This window comes from Parasteatoda tepidariorum, chromosome 8 (genome assembly GCF_043381705.1).
Source record: "Parasteatoda tepidariorum isolate YZ-2023 chromosome 8, CAS_Ptep_4.0, whole genome shotgun sequence".
Lineage (NCBI taxonomy): Eukaryota > Metazoa > Arthropoda > Arachnida > Araneae > Theridiidae > Parasteatoda > Parasteatoda tepidariorum.
This window is the reverse complement of record NC_092211.1, coordinates 6,262,461-6,280,928: the sequence shown is the minus strand read 5'-3', so window position 1 is coordinate 6,280,928 and position 18,468 is coordinate 6,262,461. Positions and strand designations below refer to the sequence as shown.

At 29.6% G+C, this 18,468-nt stretch overlaps 1 protein-coding gene across 2 annotated transcripts in view; it reads right to left on the bottom strand.

Annotated features, from left to right (window-relative positions):
- LOC107453540 (kinesin-like protein 64D) overlaps window positions 1–18,468 on the bottom strand; it is a 30,325-nt gene that overhangs the window by 8,672 nt on the left and 3,185 nt on the right. The window contains exons 3-11 of one of the 2 annotated variants that reach the window (XM_043046671.2): window positions 16,984–17,152; window positions 14,923–15,067; window positions 14,452–14,536; window positions 12,614–12,719; window positions 8,646–8,785; window positions 5,586–5,783; window positions 3,619–3,793; window positions 2,309–2,395; window positions 1,271–1,415 (exon numbers count right to left, since the gene is read on the bottom strand). In XM_043046671.2, the coding sequence (XP_042902605.1) occupies window positions 1,271–1,415; window positions 2,309–2,395; window positions 3,619–3,793; window positions 5,586–5,783; window positions 8,646–8,785; window positions 12,614–12,719; window positions 14,452–14,536; window positions 14,923–15,067; window positions 16,984–17,152 (1,250 nt within the window). The remainder of the gene's footprint in view (window positions 1–1,270; window positions 1,416–2,308; window positions 2,396–3,618; window positions 3,794–5,585; window positions 5,784–8,645; window positions 8,786–12,613; window positions 12,720–14,451; window positions 14,537–14,922; window positions 15,068–16,983; window positions 17,153–18,468) is intronic. The other variant, XM_071184116.1, reaches the window with a different exon arrangement.

Here is an 18,468-nt window from a genome sequence, read left to right as displayed (position 1 = left end):
ATAAATGATGCAAAAGACAGAAATTGCGCAAATAATAAAAAAAGCTTAAAAATACACAACAAAAGTATTTCTTTGAATTTCAAGCAATATTAATATTTTTATTTAAATGAACAGAATTTTGGTACAAAGTATTGTACATTGTCAGATTATTCTCATTTATCCTTCGTCTTTCATCACTTAATACATTTTTATACTTAGAAAACGATTTTTCTGACTCAACGCTGTTTTTAGGCAGCGACAAACTTCAAATTGCCTATTTTGGAGCGTTCGGTCTTTGATTTCCAAAACTCGATCAATTTTCCTTCACCAGCGCGCAATTTCTGGACCGTTGCTTTGTAAGAGGTAATTGCTGTGAAAACTCAAACATTCTACATTCAAACTACTAGTTACAAGATCCTACTAACTACTAGCCCCCCCTTCATCTAAGAAACTGATCCATATTTAAGAAATCACAAGAAGCCGCCTAGGAAAATTTAACTGGATATGTAGAAAGGCAGTAAAAATTTCATTGCCCAGTGCAATAGCATGTATAACAATTTTTCTGTCAAAGATTTGATTTATAGCATTTTCCTTCTTTTGTACTCTTACTGACTTCAGGAAGGTAGTTACCCTCCCTAAGTGTAGAAAGACCACCTTAGTTGACAAGATTTTGATTATCTCTTATCTCTGAACTATTTTCACCTCATTTTGCTATTGATTCACTCCCCTAAATATCTAATCAATTTTACATGTTCAATTTAAGGTTCAGAAAAAAAAAATTCTGTTAAATAAAAATAATAAATAAAAGATGAAGAAATAAAAAATCACATTTTAAGCAATTTTCGCGCAAGTCAAGACATATTGAGAAATTTGCGGATTTAAAAAAAAAGATGACAATTTCGCGGAAATCATCACGGAAATTCGCGCCACGATAAACCTGCAGCCCTAACTATGATCTAATTTTGACTGTGACCACTATAGTTATAATCTATATTTCAGAAATATAAGATCTTAAATAATAAAATTATTCTAGTTTACACTAATCTCTCTCCCCCTTACTCACTTTATTATAAAATACTATCATTTTGTAATATTCTTTTAAAACTTCTCTTTTAAAATTTAACGAGATACGGCAGAGAATGGGTTTCAATTAATTAAAAAAACAAATACCAATTATCAAAAATCATAAAGATTTTAAGTTCAAATGTCTTCAATTAAGAACTTCTGTGTATACAAAGGATTCATTTTAATTACTTAAAGGCATGGGTAAAGGTAATAAACAATTTCTTACTTAATATTAGCCAAATCATGTTGCCTTTTCTCCAACTCTTGGCTTATCTTTTGACGTTCTTCTTCCAACAGGTCCTTGCGCTCAGTAAGAGCTTTTCTGTCTAATTCTATCTGTTCCTGCATTTTCTTCACCTCTTCTTCTGATACTAGTGGAGAAACATTCAATACAGAAAACAGTCTAGGCATATTTTCAATCTTACAGGCACCCTAATAAATTCATTTGTTACTACTGAAAAACACTAATATTTTAATCTTAATATTTAATGTGTTTTGCAAAACAGATTAGTTATTTTGTAACACTAACACTTAATCGGAGATTAGAATATTACATTATTTGAAAGATTAGCTTTTAAAACATAAATGAAAATCAAAATTGGCAGAAATTTAAATGATTTTAATCATAAATTACATAGGTTTTTAAGAGCTATTGAAAAGTTTAAATAAATAATTTTAATTTAGATTTTCAATGATAATTGCAAACCAAAATTGGCAGTATTTTCAATGATTTTAATCATAAATTGCATACGTTTTTAAGAGCTATTGAAAAGTTTAAATCAATAATTTTAATTAAGATTTTCAATGATAATTGCAAACCAAAATTGGCAAAATTTCCAATGATTTTAATCATAAATTTCATATGTTTTCAAAAGTTGTTGAAAAGTTTAAATCAAAAATTTTCATTTAGACTTTCAATGCTAATTGTAAAAGCAACCTATGTAAGTGGAACCAAAAATTGTAGCATTTTCAATAACATTAATCAAAAATTTCATATGTTTTTAAGAGTTGTTGAAAAGTTTAAATCAAAAATTTTAATTCAGATTTTGAATGATAATTGCAAAATAAGTCAAATACAATTTAGTTTTTAAATTAAAAAATAAATAAATAATGCGAAATATATACTTATGATTTATCATTTTTCTACTAATTTTTAAAAAAACAATAATTGCTATTGAAACAGTCTTAGTGTGATCTGCAAACATGGTGTTTAAAAATGTTATTTACAAACCATAAAAAAGGAGTAATTAAAGTTGAGGCTTACTCTTTTTCTTATGAGTTTTAGGCTTAGGTTCTTCTTCAGCTTTATCAGATTCATCTTCACCTGATTCAGTTCCGCCTTCACTTGCTTCTGCAAAAATGAGTTAAATTTACTACAAAATAATAAATGTGGTACTATTTTGAGCCCAGTTTTAATGAAATTCTCAATTTAACTGGTGAATGTTTTAAAAAAATGGATTGTTCAAAGTAAAAAAGCCTACATAAAAATCCAGTTATTATAATAATAACTTGACACAATTTTCGATTCTTTGATTTCTTCTTGAAAATTATGTCATTTGAGCTGACAGAATAGGAGCATTCAAAGTGTTCATGTAAATTTCATTCCATTTGAAAGAATTCATAAACAGCCCTTTAGCTCAAAAATTGTATACAGATAAACAATAAAGGCATTAAAATGAGAAGTTTCTCATATGTTTTGCAAAGAATGACACAATTAGTAAATGCCACAGATCTATAACTTGGCTACAGTTAATACAAAGTTATATGTGGTAAATGCAACAACAAAGGATGTGATTATGCAAACCATTGGATAGATTATTTTTAATTTATCTTTTTTACTTTACTATACATCCCCAAAAAAAACTTTTTTTTAATTTATTATGCCTACATACAATAAAGTACCTTTGATTATAGTAATCTCGGTTTCAAAACAATTGAAACTTACAGCACAGAGTTTTAATTATAATAGATCTCCTCTAGGTAGTTAGAAATTGGGCAATATTTTTATTGATGGTAAATTTTTTCAGTGATTAAATGACAAATTCTACCTGTAGCAGTTAGATTACAATTTAAACTGGTACAGATATTTAGTGGAGAACTGAAGTTAAAATTTGAGTGCTCTAGCTAGATGGAAAGAACTCATAATTTGAATTAGCAAAAAATTATATTAAGCAATAAAATTAAGATACAATTTCTTTGACACAGGCACAAAGCTCCGATATAGACTTGAGTGATATGATCTATCTAATAAGAGATTGGTCAAAATATTGTTTTCAATATTTTATTTTTACAAAACTGAAAGCAAATTAATAAAAATGTAGCAATGAATAGAATTAATGTAATCATTACTAATCAGTTAAAACAATTATTTATTTATTTTTTTTACAAAAAAGCATAATGGTATTCATCCAATTCAGAAGAATAAAAAAGTACACACAATATTGCAGTACCCACATTAGCATATATTAAATACCTAAATTTACAATGCCAGTAGTGCCTATTACTACCATTAATTCCTTTCTAGAAACAAAAATAGCTTTTGCTGCCTTCAGAAATGGATAAGCATAAACATACCATCCTCCAACTGCTTCTTTAAATCTTCAATTTCATCTTTGAATTTCTTCAGCATGGTGTCTTTAGGATCCTCATTAATGCGAGCTTTGTTTTTGATGTTTTTCGCTCTATTCGCATACCTCAGGGTGCTCAAGCTTTCATCATAATTATATCCGGCCGGACCAATGTTAGCACACTATAAATTGCAAAATAATTATATAAAAAGAACATAAGAAAATAACAAAAGAATATACACTGGAGGAAAAAAATCCCAACACAAAAAAGGAGTTGCGCTAGCTAAGCTAAATTTGGTATGCTTTTTTATACAATTAAAAGATGATGTCTACTTAAATTTCACTCTTTGCGCATAAGTTTAGCACCATTGTGAACATGTAAATCAGAGTTTGCTTTAAATACAGGCAGGGGTCTGTTTAGAAGAAATTTGGGTCAGTTAATGGACCTTTCACAAAATATCTTCTTATAAAAACGGACCCTTCACAAAATAATTTATCTTTCAATCGGACCCTTCACAAATTTGTTTATATTCATTATTGCTTTGCTAATCGAATAAACCCTTCCCTGGGGGGGGGGACAGAAAGATGGTTAAAAAAAAACTAAGTTTAAATTCGAAATGTAGTATTCTAAGAAAATATTTCTACTTTTACAATCATCGTGTGCACATTCTTACTGATATTAAATGATAATTTTTTTTTCGTAAATAAAAATTAATTTCAGGCAATTTTTTAAATTGAAATATTATGAACTTAAGAATTGTTTAAATTTACTTAATGCGTAACACATTAAAAGTGATACATAACTATGTTGCAATATTTAAAATATGTCAATACTGTTATGCATTTGTGTAGGTTACATTGTGTTTAATACCGTACATATTTCTTTTACACAACAAAAACAATTTATTCATACAGCATATGATTTACTTAATAAAACCAAAAGATTAAAATCAGCGATGTCTTAAATTTTTTACAAATCTCTTTCCATGATGTTCTAGGTTTCCATAGTAAAAACAAATTATAATTGGAACAAATAATATAGTGTTGTCAGAGGCTAATAATTTATCTAAACCTTAACAATCTGCCTTAGTTGTGGTGGGAAAAAATTAATATTGATTTTTTCTATAAATATTTTTAACTGAGCAGCGATGGCTCAGGGAATTGAACGATCACCTTCCAATGAGGTGTACTGGGTTCGAATCCCAGCGATGGCTGGTCGATACGAATTCCGCATCCGGCTTGCACCGACCACAGTGTTTGATGAAAAATGCACTCAGTGGTAGAAAGATCATGGGTTAGAGTCCCCGTGTCGTCAGGTTAACCGTGAGTGGCTTTCCTCTCCGTGTAACATTGCAGGTTTGTGCAAATGCGGGATAGTTCAATCAAAAAGTACAAAGGCAAATTTCTCCCAATACTTGATTCAGGAATTCCTTTATCTTCAGGATTGGGTTCAAAATGACAAGGCTACGGAGTTGAACATTTGTAGCTGTAAACCCAAACAATTGGGTCGGCTGTTCAACAACGGTTATAAAATAAAAAACTATAAAAAGGAGACGCCTCAGCCTTGCTTGACAACTAGTTTATTCGAAATCCACTTCTGGCTCACATCATCCACGGTGCTGACATAACCTATCCTCAGTGGTAGACAGATCATGGATTACAGTTCCCTTGCCGCTAGACTAACTGTGGGGTGTTTTTGTGGTTTTCCTTTCCATTTAACGCAAATGTCGGTTAGTAGTTCCATCAAAAAGTCCTCAACCAAGGCAAATTTCTCCCAGTACCTGATCCAAGAGTTCTCTTGTCTTCTGGATTGGGTTTAAAATTACAAGGCTACGAAGTTAAACATTGGTTGTCGCAAACTCTAAATTGGGTTGGCTGTTCAACGACTGTTACATATAAAAAAACAAACAGTACAATTCTAAACTTCAAGTAAAACTATACGAACAAGATCAAAGCTAATAATAAAAAAAATACCATTAAAGTTTTAGAATTTCCACCAAGGGAGTCTTGCAAGAGCCTCGTTAACTTAGAATTCCTGTATGGTATGTGGGTGCTCTTACCATCCACCAATGCTGAAATGACATTACCAAGGGTGGATAAAGACAAATTAATTTTGGTGGCTTCTACAAGGCGTTGACCACTTGACCCTGTCTTACTTTGCCGCTCAGAACCCTAGAATAGAATGGGCACATTTCAGCACACACAACTAGTTTCTATTTTTTTCAAATGATATTTCACACATTTATTACTAATTAATAAAGATACAGTAGAAAGAAATATAATCTGGAAGTTGTTTTGGGATAATATAATGATTTATTGAAAAGGTTTATTTTTTAAACAACTGACGATTTATCATTTGGAAAAATTCAGCTGTCAACTTTTTTAATAAACAATAAAAGATTCTTCTTAAACACTAAAAATTTAAATAATAAAAACACCTCTTTTGGAAGGATATATAACAGATAAAAGGAACCCAAAAAATAAAAGCTTAACCTTTAAAGCTGAATATGAATATGCCTTTCTGGCATTTTTTCCCTAAAATAATTCAATCTTTGGCCACTAGTTCTGATGTTTATTCAGTCATATCATGTTTAGAATAAATTATTTAATGACATTTCTTTAATGACCTTTCTATCCTATTTATTTGAAATGTTCGGAAATCTATTTTTTTAATATTGCATTTTGTGGATTTCTTATGAAACCTTTTCTTTTCTTCTGTACTTGAAAAACTTAAGTACATTTAAAGGAACATTATTTGAAAACAGGTATTTAAATTTTGCATAGCATTGTGTATCAATTGTCATTGTGTATCATCTATTGTGTATCAATTTTTCGAAATCTAAGTATCCTTATTACTATTTTTCTTCAAAAAAATAATACAAAATAAGTTCTTTTAATTAAAAATGAAATAACAGACTAAATATTTTATTGAAACAAGCATAGTACATGAAGTAACAAATACACATTTCAATGCAAAATTTAAAAATAAGTAATATATTGCACAGAAACATATTAATATTTAGGCATTTCCTCCAACTACTAAACATTTTCCATAGTTTATGCATTAATATTTAAATAAATTACAAGTGAAAGAATTTTGTCCAATGCCACGAACAAATGATTTAATCATGTATATATATATACACCAATGCTGTAGTTGGATGGGAACATGGGGGAATGCCGTTCCCAGAAATATTTGATTTGCTATATTAAAAAATAAATAAAATATATGAAAAAGATTTTAAAATTTTTTTTTCTCCTTTTCATTTTTTCTTTTTTTTATTTTCTTACAAAGCAAAAAAAGAAAATTCTGTTTAGCTCTGAGGGAAATTTTTTTTCTTCATCGATTCAACTGATTTCTATGAATGAGGTTTGCTTTATTATGTATCAGGAATACTTACTTTATTTAAATATTCAAGCAAGCAAGCAAGCAATAATCTGTTCAAAAATTTAATAGGGATTTATTTTTAGGAAACTTACTCAATTTTAGGGAATTTTCTAGAATGTACAAAAACCAGGAGAATTTTTATTAAACTAGTAGACCAGGAGTAACTGGAAAAGTGCAGTAGTCTACTGATAAATCCGGTAGAGTTAGCAGCTACGTATAGTTTATTATATTATATAATTATTTTATCAATAGGATGATAAATACATTGAACATAAAAACAATGCAAACAGGGAAAAAAACTTTTTTTTAAATAAATGTTTACTTTTATTTTAAATAGAAGCTGGCCAAGTTATTTAAACTGCATGCTTTTTGGCCAACCAAAAAATCAGCAAACTATGACCTACACCCTATAAAAAGAGAGTTCACCCAAATACTTTATTCCAATTACAGCACTGATACATACTGACATAAACTAGCTGAATATTGGGATGGAATGATAAATTAAAGAGAATCTATCCAATAGTTTGCATAATTACATCTTTTGTTGTTACTATTACCGCTTATAACTTTGTATCAACTGTAACTAAGTTATAGTTCTGTGGCTTCTACTAATTGTGTCAGTCTTTGTAAAACACATTAAGAACCTCTCATTTTATTCCCTTGATTACCTTCCCTTGATACAATTTTTGAATTAAAGGGGTGTTTATGAACTCTTTCAAAGGAAATGAATAAAGGGGAGGGGGTGAAAATTAAAAAAATATAATGCAAATTTAATAATTATTATTATATATAAAAAGATAAATAAAATTAATAATTATAATAAAATTATAATTTATAAATTACTTTCTAATTAATTAAATCAAAACTTTATCAGTAATGTGCACATAAATATTCTCTAGTGACAGCTCTTACAGTATATTTTTTGAATATTTGTAAAAAATATGAAGTAAAACAAATTATGCTTATTAGACATTTCTATTCAGTAATTAAGTGAAAGAGAAAAACACTTTAAAATTCTGGTTTGGAATTAGCAATAGAGATTAAAATCATCAAAAACCTGTTTATTCGTCAAGTGAGATAGCAATGTGTTTCTCTTTCACCAAGAATCGCCTTTGTCCATTCGCAATGGCAAAGCTCAAATACGCCATTTGGGGAGAAGAGCGGTTCCATGGCTTGACCCCCCCTCTCCCAGTCTGTATACAAATGTACAACATTTTCCCTTTTCCTAATACTTTCCATAATTAATTCTCAAAAATATTTTTGAAAATTTCCATGACACTTTCTTTTGGAACTATGTTCAATGTAGTTTTCAGTACATACAGATTTTTAACTTAAAAGTTTTTAATCTATTCTAAAATCAATTCAGAAACTAACATACTTTCTTCTCCTATGACTCTTCACACACTAATGGTGAAAGTATGAAAAGTGTTGCAACATGTAGATAGTTCAGCTCTATGCCACGTTTATGAGTATGTTGCTGTTTAGTTGTGTTCTGTTCATGATTCTAGCTCTGAGAGATAGCTTTTTTCTTGTGCTTTATAATTATGACTGAGGAAATCAGCTATATGTTGAAATAATGCACTTCTACTAAACAACTAATGCCTAACTAGGTTTATACATTATATAGGATAATATTTAGAACTTACAGCAAGATCAACTAAATGAAGTTTTCCAGCACGAATGTGTTCCTTTCCATCAAATCCTTCTTCACAGCTTTCAACCGTTATGCTAAAGATGGCATGGGATCGTGAGCTGTGCAAATTCATATTTGTAGCTCCAACAACACCTGCAAAATACAAAATATATTTTATTCTAAAAATCTAAAAAGGAAAAATTCTATATAGATAGTTTCTGCAAAACATTAAATCTTTCAATCAACTCAGCAGAAGTTCAACCCTGGTGTTTTGAATGGCTGTTTAGATATAATGTGCATTATATAGCAAACTTTTTCTTACATGTAGACCTCCATGACATTTGTAACGAGTACAAAATACTTGAATCATGGACTCCTGTCCCCTTACCATCAGGCTAACCACTGGAGATTTTCATGGTTTTCCTTTCCGTGTAATGCAAATGTGGGTTAGATTGCTGCCGCGTTAGGTAGATGCCTGGGATAAAAATTTAATAAGCCTAAAAATCGCATAAGCTCTTTGATTGTATTTGGCTTTTGAAACCGGTCGATTACTTCTATGTGTTCAGTAAGAGGAGTAATGCCTTTATCGTTTACTGAATGCCCTAGAAACGAAATTTCAGGTACCCCAAGTATGCATTTTGAAACATTTAATGTGAGACCGTAATTTCTGAGTCTTTTAAAAACTTCCGTAAGATGCTGAATATGCTCTTGTTCTGAATTACTAAAGACTAAAATATCATCGAAGTACCAATAGCAGAAAGGTAGATATCGAAATATTTCATCCATAAAACGTTGAAATGTCTGGGCAGCATTACGGAGTCCGAAATTTAAAAAAAGGAAACTCGAATAAGCCGAAAGGGGTGGCTATCGCGGTTTTAGGAATATCAGCCTCATTAACTGGGATATGATAGTTAGTATGCTCGGACGATATCTAATTTTGAAAATATTGATTTTCCATGGAGAGCATGTGCAAATAGGGAATGCCATACAGGATGGTTTTTGAATTTAAGAGTAGACAATCTCCAGCTGGTCTTGTATTCGAATTCTTGATAACATGTAACGGAGAAGACCAGGGACTTTTTGAAGGACGACCTTTTTCGCACATTGTTAAAAATTCACGCTTAACTGCTTCGAAAACTTTCGGATGTAAGCGACATGGCTCACAATGTACAGGTGAACCTGTTGTTTCAATGTGATGAACGGTAGAATGTTTAATAGATTTTCTTTCTTGCGAGGGGTTCGTAAAATCCGAGAATTCTTGTAATAAATTTTGAAAAGGCATACTATTAGATATAGTTTTAACTGAGCATTGAGAAGAATTAGCGAAATAGCCGTTCGACTTTAAAGAAGTGTTTGAATCAATGAGACGTTTATTCTTCAGATCAACAAGTAATGCATAATGTGTTAAAAAATCAGCGGCAATTATTGGCGAGGTGATGTCCGCGAGAATAAAATTCCAGCCAAATGAGCGACAAAAGTTAAATGATAATTTTAAATGTTTCGTTCCGTAAGTTTTAATGGATGAATTATTCGCGGCATATAGCATTATGTTGCTAGGCGTATATTTATATTTACTAATAGAAATAGGCAGAACGCAACATGAGCTTCCCGAAAGAAGAAAGTTTGTTTAATAATAATAAGAAAAAAAAAAGAAAAAAAAGAAAATTTAAGTTTGTATTTTTATCATAAATGAATAATCTGTTGTCAAATTTATTAGCCACAGAATCTGCAGGCAAAACAGATGATGTGGCACATAATCGTATACCCGAATTAAAAGAACAAGGTTGTTTACATTTTACCGAATCTTTTTCAAACCGAAAATAATAAAAACAAAATGAACGTTCTTCTGATTTATTTCTTGTTCTTGAGTTTGAACGGCCATGAGAATTTGATTGGCGCCGGTATAGCTGCATAGACATTTTCGCTACTTGTAAGCTGAGCTCTGAAATTTGATTTTGAAGAGCAACAAATGAATTATTTATTAGATCGGTTTCAGTTTGTTTAATGGAATTTATTTGCTGGATGGGGGAAGTTTCAAGTATTTTATCAGCTAGTAAAACCAATTTAACAAGTGTTTGATCTGTTAAAGTTGATAACATAGATTGTACATTAGGGGGTAAACTTTGTAGCCATATTGTTTTAATAAAATCCTCAGTTACTGAATCGGTAGCAACTTCTCGCATTTGTCGTAGGAGAAGAGAGGGTTTTTGGTCACCTAATTGAAGTTCTGAAAGTAGTTTTCGAATGTGTTTATTTTCAGAATCCAAAAATTCGGTAATGAGACGTTCTTTTAAAGTATCATATTTATTGGTCGCAGGGGGTGAAAATAACAAATCTGATACATGAGATAGCGTTTTTGCATCGATATGTGCAATAAGACTTGGGTAGTTAGTTTCATCCCGTGTTATGTTAGATAAAGTAAATGCACTTTCAACTAGTAAAAACCAAAGTTTAATATTTGTACGCCAAAAAGGGGGTAATTTAAGTGCAACCTTATCTATGTGAGTATTTTCAGCATTAGTTGACTGCATATTAAAATGTAATAATGTATATATATAATGAAATTAAATTAATATACAGTATGCACTCCGACAGAAATTAAGAAAGAAAAATTTAAAAGCCACAGTATCGTTTTTATGAAACTTCCGATATCCGAAGCGAAATATAACATAATTTCCTTAATATTTGAACGTCCGGCTGTCACCACTGTGGTGATTGGTTGTTTCCAGAAGATGAGTAGATTGAGTTTTCATTTAATTAGTATTTATTAAATATTTTAAGTATTAAGTATAAGAAGAGAAAATATGAAATAAGAGCAGCGCGTCATTCTACAATGGCGGTTAGGATTCTTCTAGTGAATAACAGAGACAGTTACTGATAGTGGCCGATTAAGCTAAGTTCAGTCGCCGCAGTTCTTTTAAAAAGTCTTTCATGAAGGCAAATTTCTCCCAATACTTTATAGAGGAGTTCCCTTGTCTTCTGGATTGGGTTTAAATTACAAGGCTATGGAGTTGAACATTGGTAGTTGTAAACTCAGAATCGAGTGGACTGTTCAACAATGGTTATAAAATAAAATAAAATCATGGACTCCAGTGTAAATATCATGAGACTAGCTGCTGTATTATAGTATTCCAGTTTACATTAGGCTTGGAACTATTTAACTGTTATGTAAAGTTGTCTGCAATCTTCCGAATAATTTATAAACATTCCGTTTAAAATTATTGGCTCATTGAGAAAAAATTACGAACCAATCAGAAATGAGAGAACGGTCAGGATGAAAATTTTCAAACCATAAAAGGCATTCCTTGCCATTTCTTCTCTGTTTTTAAAGGTTTTTAAGACACTCTCTTCTGGTTATTAGCAACAAAAAAAAATGTGACACTTACCAAAGGCCAAATGTCAAAATTTTTTACGCTAAAAATATTGTCCCAACTTCATTTCGTTTATTACTGTAAGGATTTATGGTTTGATCTAAAAGAGTGGGTGTGACTATTTGAAAATTTTGAGACACTGTCACTGTAGCTGTAACCATATGAGCAATGCAATTGTTTCTAACTTTATTCCTGAGTACACATTGCAGTTTTTTTTATTTATTAGAATTTAATTCTAAAATGAATTTTCGTATTGCATGATATGATAAAAAAAAACACTTCTTTTCTTCAATGTTTATTTATTTTGATAAATCTATCGTTCATATGATAAAAATAGCATTTTTTATTTATTTATTTTTTTAAAGTATAAGTTTTTTTATTTTTGAATGAATGGAACACTACTAAGTTATTGATATTACTAAGTTTATTGATAAAAAAATGGAACGCCAATGTTTAAATAAACATTACTACATCATTTGTCATTAACATGTTTAAATACATCTGCGGCCCTTCGTTAGCCAACCTGCTGTGCAAGTGGCCCTTCACTCAAAAAGGTTGTGCACCCCTATTGTAGAGAAATACATAATAAATGTGTAAATTAACCACTCACGATTTTTGCTTCCCAAAGTCATGATACGATCCAAATCATCAGCATTTTTAACTACCACTCCTGTAAGATTTTTTACATACACTCCTATGTCTGGTCTTTCTTTCACCTGGATACAATATCAAAAAACTTAGATTAAAACCTTATAATGACCCTGTAACAGGTTTGGCATTTCGTTGAGGAACAAAAAAACTTAATATCTTTTTTTTCCAAAGCAAGAAAGAAGAAAAAATCAGAAGTAATTGGACAAAATAAGAGAAGATAAAAATGACCAATGCATTAGTTTAGCAATAGGTTTAAAAAAAATAGTTTAAATTTAAACTAAATGAAATATGGTATCTGTAAATTAAAAGTTTTTCACATTTACTTTTAAAAAAAATGAGTTAAATTTTTTTAGTTCAAGATTTTTAAAATCCATACATCGATATCATAAATCGGAATGAGTATTAGTACTTTATAAAAATCAGTAAGAAATTAGTTATTAGGAATTCAATGTGTATTTTTCAATAATGTATAAGTTTACTATGCAATTTGTTAATTTATAGCATTAATAAAATTAGATTGTGTTATTTTTAACAGTTCTTTATGTAAATAAAAAATTAGATCTTACTAGACTCATTTAATTAAATATTAAATAACTACAATTATTTTAATTTCAAAAAAAAATTATTAAATTGATTATTTTTTTCCCAATGTTACTTTCTATTTTTCACTCATTTAAAAGTTTTATATTGAATAGCTTGAAAACTGATAATATTATTTAAACTTGATGATAGTTATAACTGTTTCAATATTTCTTTTGGAATAATTTTTTCCAATGCAGAAGACACTTGTTACTCTTGCTCTGTAGGTTAACAAAATATTAAGTACAACTTGCATTTTTAGATAAAAATTATGATCTCATTATGCAGTATGATTTATTTATAAAAAATATTTCCCATTCGAAGTTTTGCAAAGCGTAAACTATCTATTTTAACAATAAATAGTTCAAAGTAAGTGAAATTCAAAATGGAAGATAACGATAAAAAACCAGGAACATAGTATTCACTCTATTTATAGCCAGCACAAAATATTCTTAAAAACATGCATTTAGATTTAGAACTTAAAAAAAACATTCATTTAAGTTTATAACTCAAAAAACATTCACTCAAAGTATTTGTCAGTTTTTAAATAACTAAATGTTTAGTTTTATGTTCACGAAAAAAAAAAAATCAAACAAAAACATAAAACCAGAATAAAAGACCATAACATTCCTTATATTTACAGCCAGAACATAATATTAAAAAAAAAACAAGCAAAATTATTTTTCTGTTTTGAAGGAATAATTTAGAAATTAAAAAGCATTCACTTAAATGTATAACCTTCATTCATTCTAAGTTAATTGTACAGTTTTTAAATAATTGTTTAATTTATGTTTACTAAAAAAAATCAAATCAGAAAGATAAAGAATTAAATATTGATACTATTTTCATTTTATTAATACATTAACCCTACGAAGGAGTCAGTTGGTTAAATAAAAAATTTAAGAACTTAAAAGCAAGAAATGGTATCGATTTCACCATATCATTTTACTCACCTAGACAACGTAACAAACCCAAATACTGCTCTAAATTCAATCAAACAAAACCAACTGGCCTTAAAATTCTTAGCACTATTGCCATGCATTTTGCTTTAATTTCTAATCGCAATTTCAACTATCTGAACGATATTTTTAAAAGCAACATTTCATGTTTAGCAGTTTGCAATATAATTGCAGAGATTTTGTTCACTATGGCCGCAATTGTGGACTCAGAAAGAAATTTAAAAAAAAAAGAAAAACTAATGTACAAATTTTTTTTTACCTCTAAACGAACACTTTGATCTTTACCAAGGAGATCTCTTACTTCTTCATTATATATTTCTAAATAGGTTGCACGAACCAGAAACCTAATTACATAAAAATACAAAAGCATTACATTTTAGTTAGGTTGATACAGAAAAAAGATAATTAAGTGCAGATCGGTGGTTCAACTTAATGGTTCAAATTCACCCCCTATCCTCTGTCTTTTAAAAGTGATGATCACCACGCTTTATCTAAAACTATAAGATGTTTCTTTTTTGTAATAAGCTTTCATTACTGCACAAATCCGCCCCCCCCCCTCCGTTTTTCTTTTATGTCCGAAAAAATTTAAAACTATTTGTCCTTTTTAGTCTAGTTGAAAAATGCAGTTTTTAAAATTTCATGATAGAGCATTTCAAAACCATTAAGTAGGCCAACGGCATTTCAATTTTATAAAATGAGTCCTTTTAAATAAAACAAAGTATTTTTATACCTTTTATCCCCTTCAGCTTTTGCAATGTGACCAAATATGTGAGCAAATGAGTTTGGAATGATTCCTTTCTGTTCAGGTATATCCCTATTGCCTTCCATAGTGAAAGTTTTTCCTGTTCCAGTTTGTCCATATGCAAAGATAGTACCTATAATAATTAAAAGTGGATAGTTTCACATTTTGCAATAAAGATTTAAGAAAAGACTATAAAAAAATGAAACTAAAATGTATTAGAGACTGCTGATCCAGCTTAAAAGTAAGAATAAGTCTAACATATTCCAAATGTGTTCGTTACATTTAAAATAAGCAAAAAGTCAGAAATACAATTCTAGCAGAAAACGACAACAATTTAAGATATGTGTGTTAGCAGGACAGCACTTTATCTGGGGACACACTGCCTGCCAACACACAGGAGCATTTCTGCTGTCAGTGGTGAAACCGAAAAATGACAGTGTCCTGAGGCCCCATAATGGAAAAGCAAATTAGAAAAATTGAAATGTAAATGCAAAGAAAAATTATAGACAAACAATCACAAAAAAGGGGTCAGCATGATTTATTTCTTAAGTGTTCTTAATGATTTGGCAATTAATATTTTATTTTGATGAGGCTATTCTAACTGTAACTTTATCTTCATTTGCTTTATGGGCATCTCTTTATTAAGTTTTACTCAGTGTACTTTTAAATTGTGATTGTTCTTCATCAATTTTTCTTGGCATTTACATTAAAATTTTTCTTATTTGTTTTTCCATTATCGGATCTCAGGGCACTGTCAGTTTTTGGTTTAATCACTGACAAGTTTGGATTTAGCTGCTTGAAGCGCTTTTATATTTTGATTTATTATTTTAAAAGTTACTTTCTTATTTTGTTGTTTTCTATAATTGTAAATTAGTTTCATTCTTTGATTAGAGTGAAAATAAGCAGTCATTGAACATCAAAATGTTTCACTATATATTAGGGTGCATAAAAAATATCCTAGCTTCTAATGTTTTGAAAATAAGCTTATAAACACTGTACACCATATCGACCCACAAAAATACTATTCGTGACTTTCCACAAACATATATTCTACTAGGTGTACACTCAAAATATTTTCCATTTAGCAGAGTATGTGAATAATCAGAAACAAATTGGTCAAAAAATTGTTTAAGTGCCACAAGTTTGCAATAAAACACTGAAATATTTTACAAAACCTTCAAGTAAATCGGGCTGAGAAATAGTATGTAGCTAAGTTTTTTTTTTAATTTCTTTTTTTCCTATTTAGAAGTAGAACAATATTGCAAATAACAAAATTGCTTTTGGTACAGGACTTACCTGCAGGACACACTTTAAATATTAAAATTTTGGTCAGGGTATTTATTTAGAATATTACAAAGTATAATTTTTAAGACTTTTGAAACAATTTCAATTAATTAATGTTCAATATTTAACTTCACAGTGAAGGAGAATTTAAAAAGGCAAAATGAAAAGATTTAGAAAATCTTTTCTTTAAAAAACTCTCAATTGTATTTATACTTATTAAATAATGAGTAATAAATGCTTCTAAAAAATTTCTCAAATTCCCAACCTTTTCGAAGTTTTAAGGAACTAACTTCTATTTTTTAATTTAAAATATTAAAAAAATTTCCCAAATCAAGTTTTTGTTATCAACGATATTAGAAAAGTTAAAATTTTATCCTTGTTTCCGCAATCACAGGTAACAATTTTCCAATAGGATGTCAGAAATCGAGACACTTTAAGAATTTCAGAAACTAATGTTGAACCAAAATGACACAGTAGTTAAAGCACTGTGCTATCATTGAAAAGATCAAGGTTTTATCAGTGGCTTGAAACCTACCCAGCTTTTCTGGAAAGTAAATATGACTGGTGAATAATGCTGACAACATTGCTACTATCATACAACTGGTATTGAAAGTATGAAGCTTTAAGTACCTTGATCTTTTTGGTGAGCAGTTCACTGATGTGTGAATGCTTTGCTCTTTTACGCAGTTTTATGAACTTTTTAAAGAATTCCGACGCCCATACAAACCCTGGAAATCAGATTTAGTTTAAAATTAATAAGATTACCATTATAGCCTTCTAAAACATTATCAACAATGGGACGAGCAGCTAAATTGTAGACATCCAGTTGAGTGGAATCCGTCCCAAAAACAGTATCAAATGTAAACGTTTTAGGAGGGTCATACTCAGATGCATGTGGATGTGACAAAGTCACAGTACCTTCAACTGGTTTCACCTGAATAAAAACAATAAAAATAACTTTCACATCTTTAAAATATTTGTAGATGAAAATGTGTATCGTGAAAATTAAAGATTCGTATAGTTTAAAAGCACTTTATTCTCTAACAATTGAGATTTTGGCAAAATAATTTTTCAAGTGGCAGTGAAGTAAAGCAAAAATTTTGAAACAAATAGAAATTTTTTTAAAAGACATATCAAAACTTATGAAGATTTGTCAAGTTGACATTTTATACTTTATATGATCTGGTGAACAAAATTCCTTTAAATCTAATTTATTAAAGAACTAATACATTATCTTAGCAAAAATGTTTTCAGAAACAATGGACATTCTTCAGTTGTTAAAGGGCATGAAAATATGTAATTCAATATTTTATAATTTGGGTTAATTATTTGCAAAAATATTTTCAGAAACAATGGATATTCTTCAGTTGTTAAAGGGCATGAAAATATGTAATTCAATATTTTATAATTTGGGTTAATTATTTAAAACTTACAAGCAAAACAAAAATGAGAGTGAGAGGTAAAAAATTCACTATTTTCTAAAAAATAAATTAAAACAATTTACAGATGCATGCTACAATTTCTTTCATAAATTTATTTTTATTGGTCATGAATTAAGAATGCCAATGCAATTGTTTGTAAATTGTGAACAAGAACTATAAGTGTTAAACAGGTTTTGGCCGTTATAAACAGAGAAATATAAATTGCGTACATGCACCCCTTTGGATTACTATAACACCAGCTGAAAATGGAAAGTTTCAACTATATAGTTAAGATGGAAATACTCAACACTAATTTCTAACTTAAGACTTTGAAAACTGTTATTTCACTTCATTATTTTCGAAAAAACAAATTGGAAAACAATAATAATGGCATAATTTAATTTTAATACAAATATAAAAACAACATCTCTCATTTAAATTATTGCACCTAATGAAAATATATTCCTCATTGTGACCTTTGCTAAGATTTCCCTTATTGAAACAAGTTTTATCACTTTTCTCGATCAGGACCAGTGAAGATACAGTGCTTTCGCTCTAGGAACAGAAATAAGACATTGTAGTTAGTTTACATAAATCAACCATCAATGATGTCACCTATATTCAAGCTCTATGGCAAAATTGCCCATGAGCAATGGAGCAATTTGGATGGTCAGAGACAATCTGTATTTCTCTGTTTATAGCCAAGACTAGGCAATTATTCTTCACAACACAGAAGTCTTCCCCTTTGACGCAAATGCGAGAAACAGAACCCCCCTGTGGGGATATATTCATCAACAATCTTGTCTATGAAAAGATACCCCAACATAGA